The sequence below is a fragment of the Lampris incognitus genome, chromosome 15, assembly GCF_029633865.1.
Source record: "Lampris incognitus isolate fLamInc1 chromosome 15, fLamInc1.hap2, whole genome shotgun sequence".
Classification (NCBI taxonomy): Eukaryota; Metazoa; Chordata; class Actinopteri; order Lampriformes; family Lampridae; genus Lampris; species Lampris incognitus.
The window spans coordinates 8,243,377-8,258,937 of NC_079225.1; the positions used below are offsets into that span (position 1 = coordinate 8,243,377).

Consider the following 15,561-nt stretch of genomic DNA (forward strand, 5'->3'; position numbering starts at 1 on the left):
ATGACGCCTCAGGAGGCAGCATCACCACACTGATGCAGTACTGAAACTGTGACATGACGCCTCAGGAGGCAGCACCACCACACTGATACAGTACTTAAACTGTGACAGGACACCTCAGGAGGCAGCATCACCACACTGATGCAGTACTGAAACTGTAACAGGACACCTCAGGAGGCAGCACCACCACACTGATACAGTACTGAAACTGTGACATGACGCCTCAGGAGGCAGCACCGCCACACTGATACAGTACCGAAACTGTGACAGGACACATCAGGAGGTAGCACCGCCACACTGATGCAGTACTGAAACTGTGACAGGACACATCAGGAGGTAGCACCGCCACACTGATGCAGTACTGAAACTGTGACAGGACACCTCAGGAGGTAGCACCGCCACAGTGACCCTGTGGACGCACAGCTTCTTGTGTTCACACACACACTGCGATAACCAGGTAGCTGTTTGTGACTGTAGTCAGTACCAGATATACACAATCCTGAACAACCTGAACAAATATGGCACTGATCTCATCCAGACACTAGGAAGCTGCGTGTGACGGGGGGGGGGGGGGGGTTGGGGGTTGGGGGTTGGGGTTGTACTTTGCAAGCACTGCCTTGAAGCTGTTGGACAGGCAGAAAACAACTTGAAAAGTTCCTGTTAAAGCTTATTGTCACAGCAGTTCCTGAGTACACTCACTGATGCTCAAACTATTTACTTGTTCTTTCACACACACACACACACACACACACAAACACACACAGGACATCAGGCTCCCCTTAAACGCAACGCATAAGTGGTGAAAGCAAAATCAATTTAAATCAAAGAAAAATAAATACTAAGCAGTAAGCACACAGTGCCAATTACAGAAAACTCAAGTCCCAAGCCTCGACTTCTCATCTGCTAACGCTCACTTCTTCACCTCTTTCCCTCTTCTCTCTGTTCACATCAAACATCTCGGACCTTCTTTGTACACATTATTAATCCTTCCTCTACTTCCTGTCACATCTCCTCTGCATCGCAAGCCAACGTCCCTCTCACGTACCCAAGCCTCCTGCTCCTCACATGTGGAGCACACACTCCAGCACAAATCAGTAGATTTCAGAGTTCTAATACAGCTACGTACAATCAGATCAAGCAGGTTACACACAAAGTAAAGCTGTGTCAAACAGTGATAAGACAAACAGAATCACTCAACACATCAGTAGGGACCCACAGCTCGCTCCATGTCCAGCATTGTGATTGGTTGATTGGCAGTGGGGCTCTAGTCCCATTGGCTGATGATCATGTCATTTTTGATATTATCCAGGGGATGACAGTCTTCTTTGGCCATGACGAAAGCAACACTGGAGTCACATCAGTCTGCTTAAAGAGACATTATTATATTATAATATGTTATTATGTGAAATGGAGTCACATCAGTCTGCTTAAAGAGACGTTATTATATTATAATTTGTTATTATGTGAAATGGAGTCACATCAGTCTGCTTAAAGAGACATTATGATCTTATAATATGTTATTATGTCAAATGGAGTCACATCAGTCTGCTTAAAGAGACATTATGATATTATAATATGTTATTATGTGAAATGGAGTCACATCAGTCTGCTTAAAGAGACATTAGTATATTATAATATGTTATTATGTGAAATGGAGTCACATCAGTCTGCTTAAAGAGACGTTATTATATTATAATTTGTTATTATGTGAAATGGAGTCACATCAGTCTGTTTAAAGAGACATTATGATATTATAATATGTTATTATGTGAAATGGAGTCACATCAGTCTGCTTAAAGAGACATTATGATCTTATAATATGTTATTATGTCAAATGGAGTCACATCAGTCTGCTTAAAGAGACATTATGATATTATAATATGTTATTATGTGAAATGGAGTCACATCAGTCTACTTAAAGAGACATTATGATATTATAATATGTTATTATGTGAAATGGAGTCACATCAGTCTGCTTAAAGAGACATTATGATCTTATAATATGTTATTATGTCAAATGGAGTCACATCAGTCTACTTAAAGAGACATTATGATATTATAATATGTTATTATGTGAAATGGAGTCACATCAGTCTGCTTAAAGAGACATTATTATATTATAATATGTTATTATGTGAAATGGAGTCACATCAGTCTGCTTAAAGAGACGTTATCATATTATAATATGTTATTATATTATAATATGTTATGTGAAATGGAGTCACATCACTCTGCTTAAAGAGACATTATTTTATTATAATATGTTATTATGTGAAATGGAGTCACATCAGTCTGCTTAAAGAGACGTTATTATATTATAATATGTTATTATGTGAAATGGAGTCACATCACTCTGCTTAAAGAGACATTATTATATTATAATATGTTATTATGTGAAATGGAGTCACATCAGTCTGCTTAAAGAGACATTATGATATTATAATATGTTATTATGTCAAATGGAGTCACATCAGTCTACTTAAAGAGACATTATGATCTTATAATATGTTATGTGAAATGGAGTCACATCAGTCTGCTTAAAGAGACATTATTATATTATAATATGTTACGTAAAATGGAGTCACATCAATCTGCTTAAAGAGACATTATTATGTTATAATATGTTATGTGAAATGGAGTCACATCAGTCTGCTTAAAGAGACATTATTATATTATAATATGTTACGTAAAATGGAGTCACATCAATCTGCTTAAAGAGACATTATTATGTTATAATATGTTATGTGAAATGGAGTCACATCAATCTGCTTAAAGAGACATTATTATATTATAATATGTTATGTGAAATGGAGTTACATCAGTCTACTTAAAGAGACATTATGATCTTATAATATGTTATGTGAAATGGAGTCACATCAATCTGCTTAAAGAGACATTATTATATTATAATATGTTATTATGTGAAATGGAGTCACATCAGTCTGCTTAAAGAGACGTTATCATATTATAATATGTTATTATATTATAATATGTTATGTGAAATGGAGTCACATCACTCTGCTTAAAGAGACATTATTATATTACAATATGTTATGTGAAATGGAGTCACATCAGTCTGCTTAAAGAGACGTTATTATATTACAATATGTTATTATGTGAAATGGAGTCACATCAGTCTGCTTAAAGAGACATTATGATCTTATAATATGTTATTATGTGAAATGGAGTCACATCAGTCTGCTTAAAGAGACTTTATCATATTATAATATGTTATTATATTATAATAGTATGTGAAATGGAGTCACATCACTCTGCTTAAAGAGACATTATTTTATTATAATATGTTATTATGTGAAATGGAGTCACATCAGTCTGCTTAAAGAGACGTTATTATATTACAATATGTTATTATGTGAAATGGAGTCACATCAGTCTGCTTAAAGAGACATTATTATATTACAATATGTTATTATGTGAAATGGAGTCACATCAGTCTGCTTAAAGAGACGTTATTATATTACAATATGTTATTATGTGAAATGGAGTCACATCAGTCTGCTTAAAGAGACATTATGATCTTATAATATGTTATGTGAAATGGAGTCACATCAGTCTGCTTAAAGAGACTTTATCATATTATAATATGTTATTATATTATAATATGTTAGTATGTGAAATGGAGTCACATCACTCTGCTTAAAGAGACATTATTTTATTATAATATGTTATTATGTGAAATGGAGTCACATCAGTCTGCTTAAAGAGACGTTATTATATTACAATATGTTATTATGTGAAATGGAGTCACATCAGTCTGCTTAAAGAGACGTTATTATATTACAATATGTTATTATGTGAAATGGAGTCACATCAGTCTGCTTAAAGAAACGTTATTATATTATAATATGTTATTATGTGAAATGGAGTCACATCAGTCTGCTTAAAGAGACGTTATTATATTATAATATGTTATTATGTGAAATGGAGTCACATCAGTCTGCTTAAAGAGACATTATGATATTATATGTTATTATGTGAAATGGAGTCACATCAGTCTGCTTAAAGAGACATTATTATATTATAATATGTTATTATGTGAAATGGAGTCACATCAATCTGCTTAAAGAGACATTATTATATTATAATATGTTATTATGTGAAATGGAGTCACATCAGTCTGCTTAAAGAGACATTATTATATTACAATATGTTATTATTTGAAATGGAGTCACATCAGTCTGCTTAAAGAGACATTATGATATTATATGTTATTATGTGAAATGGAGTCACATCAGTCTGCTTAAAGAGACGTTATTATATTACAATATGTTATTATGTGAAATGGAGTCACATCAGTCTGCTTAAAGAGACATTATTATATTATAATATGTTATTATGTGAAATGGAGTCACATCAGTCTGCTTAAAGAGACATTATGATCTTATAATATGTTATGTGAAATGGAGTCACATCAATCTGCTTAAAGAGACATTGTTATATTATAATATGTTATTATGTGAAATGGAGTCACATCAGTCTGCTTAAAGAGACTTTATCATATTATAATATGTTATTATATTATAATATGTTATTATGTGAAATGGAGTCACATCACTCTGCTTAAAGAGACATTATTTTATTATAATATGTTATTATGTGAAATGGAGTCACATCAGTCTGCTTAAAGAGACGTTATTATATTACAATATGTTATTATGTGAAATGGAGTCACATCAGTCTGCTTAAAGAGACGTTATTATATTACAATATGTTATTATGTGAAATGGAGTCACATCAGTCTGCTTAAAGACACGTTATTATATTACAATATGTTATTATGTGAAATGGAGTCACATCAGTCTGCTTAAAGAAACGTTATTATATTACAATATGTTATTATGTGAAATGGAGTCACATCAGTCTGCTTAAAGAGACGTTATTATATTATAATATGTTATTATGTGAAATGGAGTCACATCAGTCTGCTTAAAGAGACATTATGATATTATATGTTATTATGTGAAATGGAGTCACATCAGTCTGCTTAAAGAGACATTATTATATTATAATATGTTATTATGTGAAATGGAGTCACATCAATCTGCTTAAAGAGACATTATTATATTATAATATGTTATTATGTGAAATGGAGTCACATCAGTCTGCTTAAAGAGACATTATTATATTACAATATGTTATTATTTGAAATGGAGTCACATCAGTCTGCTTAAAGAGACATTATGATATTATATGTTATTATGTGAAATGGAGTCACATCAGTCTGCTTAAAGAGACATTATTATATTATAATATGTTATTATGTGAAATGGAGTCACATCAGTCTGCTTAAAGAGACATTATGATATATGTTATTATGTGAAATGGAGTCACATCAATCTGCTTAAAGAGACATTATTATATTATAATATGTAATTGTGTGAAATGGAGTCACATCAGTCTGCTTAAAGAGACATTATGCTATTATAATATGTTATTATGTGAAATGGAGTCACATCAGTCTGCTTAAAGAGACATTATGATATTATAATATGTTATTATGTGGAATGGAGTCACATCAGTCTGCTTAAAGAGACATTATTATATTACAATATGTTATTATTTGAAATGGAGTCACATCAGTCTGCTTAAAGAGACATTATTATAATATGTTATTATGTGAAATGGAGTCACATCAGTCTGCTTAAAGAGACATTATTATATTATAATATGTTATTATGTGAAATGGAGTCACATCAGTCTGCTTAAAGAGACATTATTATATTACAATATGTTATTATTTGAAATGGAGTCACATCAGTCTGCTTAAAGAGACATTATTATAATATGTTATTATGTGAAATGGAGTCACATCAGTCTGCTTAAAGAGACATTATTATATTATAATATGTTATTATGTGAAATGGAGTCACATCAGTCTGCTTAAAGAGACATTATTATATTATAATATGTTATTATGTGAAATGGAGTCACATCAGTCTGCTTAAAGAGACGTTATTATATTATAATATGTTATTATGTGAAATGGAGTCACATCAGTCTGCTTAAAGAGACATTATTATATTATAATAGGTTATTATATTATAATATGTTATTATGTGAAATGGAGTCACATCAGTCTGCTTAAAGAGATGTCGACAGCTCATTCAGACAAACAACAATCACTCCATATAATCCAGTCTATTGCCCATAATTCTCCTAATATCTTTTACATGATTTATTTTTCCTTACTAACGCCACTGACTTTATGTCATTGAAATTGTGGAAATAATTCATCGTTGGTCAAATATTTAACCAGCATGCTTGCAGAAGTGTACTATATCTATTCAAGACAAGAGCTAGCTTGCAATGTCATATAAAAAAAAAAAAAAATATATATATATATATATATATATATATATATATATATATTGAGCTCTTACCGCTGAGTGTTTCTTTTAACAGTTATAATATATATAGATAGATATAATAAATAAATAATAAACATATCTAATAATTATATACCATAATAAATATATATTTATAAATATATGAATACATAATAAATATAGCATATATAAATATATGCTATAAATGCAAAAATAAACATATATACATATATAAGTATAGCATAATAAAGAATCTGCATGCACTGCAGCTTACTAAATAAATACTGCTGACGGAGAGTAACGTGATAACATTGTTGAGCAATAACTAGAAGTGAAAGGGATGGTTTGGATTTATTAACACGGGGTTGCAAGAGGTGCTCAGTAGTCGCAGTGTGGATGTATGAACATGACCTTGGTGGAGAAGTCCCACTGTCACACAGCTGGTCACTAGTCTCCGCTGCTGTTCATTATGTTGTCGGTTCGTTTTGTCGGTTTACTGTTTGTTAATACTTTAACAGTTTTTTTTGCGTTTTATTATGGCTTTTTTAAATTTTTATTATTACTGGTCCACTTTTATTGCTGTTAATTTTTGTGCCCACTGGCTGGGACCAGCAGCCAGGTCTGTGACCATGGACCGGCTGGCCAAGGTAACATCCATACATCTACCAGCTCCCCGTAGTTACTTATACCACCACCTCAGGTCAACACACTCAAACTGTCCCTTCACTGTGTTGTTTTACCTTTTAATTCACCTTCCTCTTGTGTGTTATTTTATACATCTGTTTTACGTCACTCACTGTTGTTTCAATTTAACATTCATAGTATTTATCCACTCTACAAGTTGTTTCTCATTATCATGCTAGAGATATGTGAGAGTGGACACCATCACTTACTTCTTCTGTGTCCTGTGTTCCCTTTAACCTACTGAGAGAGAGACAGAGAGAGAGCAAGAGACAGAGAGAGCGAGAGAGAGACAGAGACAGACAGACAGATAGAGATAGAGAGAGACAGAGACAGAGGTCAGTAAGCAGGAGGTCAGTGCTGTCGGTCATTGTCAGACAGTAGACATATAGAGATGGAGTATACCCGCAGGTGCATGGTGGAGGCCCTAGTGAGGGGCCATAGAGCACTATCATGTATATCATCATGTCTACCATCACGTCCATCATCATGTCAACCATCACTTCCACCATCACGTCTATCATCACATCTATCATCATGTCTATCATCATGCCTATCATCATGTCTACCATCATGACCATCATCATGTCAACCATCACTTCCACCATCACGTCTATCATCACATCTATCATCATGTCTATCATCATGTCCATAATCATGTCCATCATCATGTCCACCATCTCGTCTACCATCACGTCTATTATCATTTCTATCATCATGTTTATCATCACGTCTATGATCATGTCTATCATGTCTATCATCACGTGTATCATCATGTCTACCATAACGTCCATCATCATGTCAACCATCACTTCCACCATCACGTCTATCATCACATCTATCATCATGTCTATCATCATGCCTATCATCATGTCTACCATAACGTCTATCGTCATGTCTACCATCATGTTTATCATCAAGTCTATCATCACGTCTATAATCATGTCTATAATCACGTCTACATCATGTCTCTCATCACGTCTACCATCATGTCTACCGTCATGTTTATTATCATGTCTACCATCATGTTTATCATCAAGTCTATCATCATGTCTATCATCACGTCCACATCATGTCTCTCATCACGTCTACCATCACGTTTATCATCATGTCTACCATCATGTCTATCATCATGTCCACCATCATGTCAGTCTATCATGATGTCTATCATCAAGTCTACCATCATGTCTATCATCATGTCCACCATCATATCAGTCTATCATGATGTCTATCATCAAGTCTACCATCATGTTGGTCTATTATGATGTCTATCATCACGTCTACCATTATGTAGGTCTATTATGATGTCTATCATGTCTACCATCATGTCGGTTTATCATGATGTCTATCATCACGTATACCATCATTTCTACCATCATGTCCATCATTGTGTCAGTCCATCATGATGTCTACCATCATGTCTACCAATATGTCCATCATCATGTCGGTCTACCATGATGTCTATCACCACGTCTACCACCATGTCTACCATCATGTCTATCATCACGGCTACCATCATGTTGGTCTATCATCATGTCTACCATCATATCCATCATCATGTCGGTCTATCATGTCTACCATCAAGTCTATCATCATGTGTACCATCATGTCGGTCTACTATGATGCCTATCATCATGTCTACCATCATGTCTATCATAATGTCCATGACCATGTCTATCATCACGGCTACCATCACATCTATCATCATGTCTACCATCATGTTGGTCTATTATGATGTCTATCATCACATCTATCATCATGTCTACCATCATATTGGTATATTATAATGTCTATCATCACGTCTAATATCATGTCTACCATCATGTTGGTCCATCATGATGTCTATCATCACATCTACGATCATGTCTACCATCATGTTGGTGTATCATGATGTCTATCATTATGTTTACCATCAAGTCTATCATCATGTGTACCATCATGTCTATCATCACGTCTACCATTGTATCCATCATCATGATGTCTATCATCACGTCTACCATCAAGTCTATCATCATGTGTACCATCATGTCTATCATCATAATGTCTATCATCATGTCTATCATCACATCTACCATCATGTCTATCATCACATCTACCGTCATATTGGTATATTACAATGTCTATCATCATGTCTCTCATCATGTCTAATATCATGTCTACCATCATGTTGGTCTATCATGATGTCTATCATCATGTCTACCATCATGTTGGTCTATTATGATGTCTATCATCATTTCTATCATCACGTCTATCATCATGTTTATCATCATGTCCATGATCATGTCTATCATCATGTCTACCATCATGTCCATCATAATTTCTATCACTATGTCCATCATCGTGTCAGTCTATCATGATGTCTATCATCACGGCTACCATCACGTCTATCATCATGTCTACCATCATGTTGATCTATTATGATGTCTATCATCACGTCTACCATCATGTGGGTATATTATGATGTCTATCATCATGTCTATCATCACGTCTACCATCATGTCTATCATGATGTCTATCATCACGTCTATCATCATTTCTACCATCATGTCCATCATCGTGTCAGTCCATCATGATGTCTACCATCATGTCTACCAATATGTCCATCATCATGTCGGTCTACCATGATGTCTATCACCACGTCTACCACCATGTCTACCATCATGTCTATCATCACGGCTAACATCACATCTATCATCATGTCTACCATCATGTTGGTCTATTATGATGTCTATCATCACTTCTACCATCATGTAGGTATATCATGATGTCTATCATCATGTCTACCATCATGTTGGTCTATTATGATGTCTATCATCATGTCTATCATTACGTCTACCATCATATTGGTATATTATAATGTCTATCATCATGTCTAATATCATGTCTATCATCATGTCTATCATCATGTCTACCATCATGTTGTTCTATTATGATGTCTATCATCATGTCTATCATTACGTCTACCATCATATTGGTATATTATGTCTATCATCATGTCTAATATCATGTCTATCATCATGTCTACCATCATGTTGGTCTATTATGATGTCTATCATTACGTCTACCATCATATTGGTATATTATAATGTCTATCATCACGTCTAATATCATGTCTACCATCATGTTGGTCCATCATGATGTCTATCATCACATCTACGATCATGTCTACCATCATGTTGGTCTATCATGATGTCTATCATTATGTTTACCATCAAGTCTATCATCATGTGTACCATCATGTCTACCATCATGTTGGTCCATCATGATGTCTATCATCACATCTACGATCATGTCTACCATCATGTTGGTCTATCATGATGTCTATCATTATGTTTACCATCAAGTCTATCATCATGTGTACCATCATGTCTATCATGATGTCTATCATCACGTCTATCATCATTTCTACCATCATGTCCATCATCGTGTCAGTCCATCATGATGTCTACCATCATGTCTACCAATATGTCCATCATCATGTCGGTCTACCATGATGTCTATCACCACGTCTACCACCATGTCTACCATCATGTCTATCATCACGGCTAACATCACATCTATCATCATGTCTACCATCATGTTGGTCTATTATGATGTCTATCATCACTTCTACCATCATGTAGGTATATCATGATGTCTATCATCATGTCTACCATCATGTCTACCATCATGTTGGTCTATCATCATGTCTACCATCATATCCATCATCATGTCGGTCTATCATGATGTCTATCATGTCTACCATCAAGTCTATCATCATGTCCATGACCATGTCTACCATCATGTCTATCATCACGGCTACCATCACATCTATCATCATGTCTACCATCATGTTGGTCTATTATGATGTCTATCATCACTTCTACCATCATGTTGGTATATTATGATGTCTATCATCACGTCTATCATCATGTTGGTCTATTATGATGTCTATCATCACGTCTACCATCATATCCATCATCATGTCGGTCTATCATGATGTCTATCATCACGTCTACCATCAAGTCTATAATCATGTGTACCATCATGTCTATCATCATGTCCATCATCATAATGTCTATCATCATGTCTATCATCACGTCTACCATCATGTCTATAATCATGTCTACCATCATATTGGTATATTATAATGTCTATCATCACGTCTAATATCATGTCTATCATCACGTCTACCATCATATTGGTATATTATAATGTCTATCATCACGTCTAATATCATGTCTACCATCATGTCTATCATCACGGCTAACATCACATCTATCATCATGTCTACCATCATGTTGGTCTATTATGATGTCTATCATCACTTCTACCATCATGTTGGTATATTATGATGTCTATCATCATGTCTACCATCATGTTGGTCTATTATGATGTCTATCATCACGTCTACCATCATATCCATCATCATGTCGGTCTATCATCATGTCCATCATCATAATGTCTATCATCCTGTCTATCATCACGTCTACCATCACGTCTACCATCATGTCTACCATCATGTTGGTCTATTATGATGTCTATCATCATGTTTATCATTACGTCTACCATCATATTGGTATATTATAATGTCTATCATCATGTCTAATATCATGTCTATCATCATTTCTACCATCATGTTGGTCTATTATGATGTCTATCATCATGTCTATCATTACGTCTACCATCATATTGGTATATTATGATGTCTATCATCATGTCTAATATCATGTCTATCATCATGTCTACCATCATGTTGGTCTATTATGATGTCTATCATCATGTCTATCATTACGTCTACCATCATATTGGTATATTATAATGTCTATCATCACGTCTAATATCATGTCTATCATCATGTCTACCATCATGTTGGTCCATCATGATGTCTATCATCACATCTACGATCATGTCTACCATCATGTTGGTCTATCATGATGACTATCATTATGTTTACCATCAAGTCTATCATCATGTGTACCATCATGTCTATCATCATGTCTATCATCACGTCTACCATTGTATCCATCATCATGATGTCTATCATCACGTCTACCATCAAGTCTATCATCATGTGTACCATCATGTCTATCATCATAATGTCTATCATCATGTCTATCATCACATCTACCATCATGTCTATCATCACATCTACCGTCATATTGGTATATTATAATGTCTATCATCATGTCTCTCATCATGTCTAATATCATGTCTACCATCATGTTGGTCTATCATGATGTCTATCATCATGTCTACCATCATGTTGGTCTATTATGATGTCTATCATCATTTCTATCATCACGTCTATCATCATGTTTATCATCATGTCCATGATCATGTCTATCATCATGTCTACCATCATGTCCATCATAATTTCTATCACTATGTCCATCATCGTGTCAGTCTATCATGATGTCTATCATCACGGCTACCATCACGTCTATCATCATGTCTACCATCATGTTGATCTATTATGATGTCTATCATCACGTCTACCATCATGTGGGTATATTATGATGTCTATCATCATGTCTATCATCACGTCTACCATCATGTCTATCATGATGTCTATCATCACGTCTATCATCATTTCTACCATCATGTCCATCATCGTGTCAGTCCATCATGATGTCTACCATCATGTCTACCAATATGTCCATCATCATGTCGGTCTACCATGATGTCTATCACCACGTCTACCACCATGTCTACCATCATGTCTATCATCACGGCTAACATCACATCTATCATCATGTCTACCATCATGTTGGTCTATTATGATGTCTATCATCACTTCTACCATCATGTAGGTATATCATGATGTCTACCATCATGTCTACCATCATGTTGGTCTATTATGATGTCTATCATCATGTCTACCATCATATCCATCATCATGTCGGTCTATCATGATGTCTATCATGTCTACCATCAAGTCTATCATCATGTGTACAGTCATGTCGGTCTACTATGATGCCTATCATCATGTCTATCATCATGTCCATGACCATGTCTACCATCATGTCTATCATCACGGCCACCATCACATCTATCATCATGTCTACCATCATGTTGGTCTATTATGATGTCTATCATCACTTCTACCATCATGTTGGTATATTATGATGTCTATCATCATGTCTAGCATCATGTTGGTCTATCATGATGTCTATCATCACGTCTACCATCATATCCATCATCATGTCGGTCTATCATGATGTCTATCATCACGTCTACCATCAAGTCTATAATCATGTGTACCATCATGTCTATCATCATGTCCATCATCATAATGTCTATCATCATGTCTATCATCACGTCTACCATCATGTCTATAATCATGTCTACCATCATGTTGGTCTATTATGATGTCTACCATCATGTCTATCATCACGTCTACCATCATATTGGTATATTATAATGTCTATCATCACGTCTAATATCATGTCTATCATCATGTCAATCATCACGTCTACCATCATGTCTATCATCATGTCTACCATCATGTTGGTCTATCATCATGTGTACCATCATGTCTATCATCACATCTACCATTGTATCCATCATCATGATGTCTATCATCACGTCTACCATCAAGTCTATCATCATGTGTACCATCATGTCTATCATCATGTCTATCATCATGTCTATCATCATAATGTCTATCATCACGTCTATCATCACGCCTACCATCACGTGTATCATCACGTCTACCGTTATATTGGTATATTATAATGTCTATCATCATGTCTCTCATCACGTCTAATATCATGTCTACCATCATGTTGGTCTATCATGATGTCTATCATCATGTCTACCATCATGTTGGTCTATTATGATGTCTATCATCATTTCTATCATCACGTCTATCATCATGTTTATCATCATGTCCATGATCATGTCTATCATCATGTCTACCATCATGTCCATCATAATTTCTATCACTATGTCCATCATCGTGTCAGTCTATCATGATGTCTATCATCACGGCTAACATCACGTCTATCATCATGTCTACCATCATGTTGATCTATTATGATGTCTATCATCACGTCTACCATCATGTGGGTATATTATGATGTCTATCATCACATCTACCATCATGTCTATCATGATGTCTACCATCATGTTCATCTATTATGATGTCTATCATCACGTCTACCATCATGTGGGTATATTATGATGTCTATCATCATGTCTATCATCACATCTACCATCATGTCTATCATCATGTCTACCATCATGTTGGTATATTATGATGTATATCATCACGTCTACCATCATGTTGGTATATTATAATGTCTATCATCATGTCTCTCATCATGTCTAATATCATGTCTACCATCATGTTGGTCTATCATGATGTCTATCATCATGTTTACCATCATGTTGGTCTATTATGATGTCTATCATCATTTCTATCATCACGTCTATCATCATGTTTATCATCATGTCCATGATCATGTCTATCATCATGTCTACAATCATGTCCATCATAATTTCTATCACTATGTCCATCATCGTGTCAGTCTATCATGATGTCTATCATCACGTCTATCATCATGTCTACCATCATGTTGATCTATTATGATGTCTATCATCACGTCTACCATCATGTGGGTATATTATGATGTCTATCATCACGTCTACCATCATGTCTATCATGATGTCTATCATCACGTCTATCATCATTTCTACCATCATGTCCATCATCGTGTCAGTCCATCATGATGTCTACCATCATGTCTACCAATATGTCCATCATCATGTCGGTCTACCATGATGTCTATCACCACGTCTACCACCATGTCTACCATCATGTCTATCATCACGGCTAACATCACATCTATCATCATGTCTACCATCATGTTGGTCTATTATGATGTCTATCATCACTTCTACCATCATGTAGGTATATCATGATGTCTATCATCATGTCTACCATCATGTCTACCATCATGTTGGTCTATCATCATGTCTACCATCATATCCATCATCATGTCGGTCTATCATGATGTCTATCATGTCTACCATCAAGTCTATCATCATGTGTACAGTCATGTCGGTCTACTATGATGCCTATCATCATGTCTATCATCACGGCCACCATCACATCTATCATCATGTCTACCATCATGTTGGTCTATTATGATGTCTATCTTCACTTCTACCATCATGTTGGTATATTATGATGTCTATCATCACGTCTACCATCATATCCATCATCATGTCGGTCTATCATGATGTCTATCATCACGTCTACCATCATATCCATCATCATGTCGGTCTATCATGATGTCTATCATCACGTCTACCATCAAGTCTATAATCATGTGTACCATCATGTCTATCATCATGTCCATCATCATAATGTCTATCATCATGTCTATCATCACGTCTACCATCATGTCTATAATCATGTCTACCATCATGTTGGTCTATTATGATGTCTACCATCATGTCTATCATCACGTCTACCATCATATTGGTATATTATAATGTCTATCATCACGTCTAATATCATGTCTATCATCATGTCTATCATGTCAATCAT

The 15,561-nt window shown here is 34.9% G+C and overlaps 1 protein-coding gene across 3 annotated transcripts in view; it reads right to left on the reverse strand.

Moving 5' to 3' along the window:
- Positions 1 to 472: 472 nt before the first annotated feature.
- The window catches only part of LOC130125415 (dystrobrevin beta-like), a 105,887-nt gene continuing 90,798 nt past the window's right edge, over positions 473 to 15,561 (reverse strand). Inside the window, exons 20-21 of one of the 3 annotated variants that reach the window (XM_056294988.1) lie at positions 7,238 to 7,265; positions 473 to 1,359 (exon numbers count right to left, since the gene is read on the reverse strand). In XM_056294988.1, coding sequence (XP_056150963.1) covers positions 7,261 to 7,265 — 5 coding nt within the window. In that variant the 3' untranslated portion in view covers positions 473 to 1,359; positions 7,238 to 7,260. Of the gene's footprint in view, positions 1,363 to 7,237; positions 7,269 to 15,561 lie in introns of all 3 variants that reach the window. The other 2 variants (XM_056294987.1, XM_056294986.1) reach the window with 2 other exon arrangements.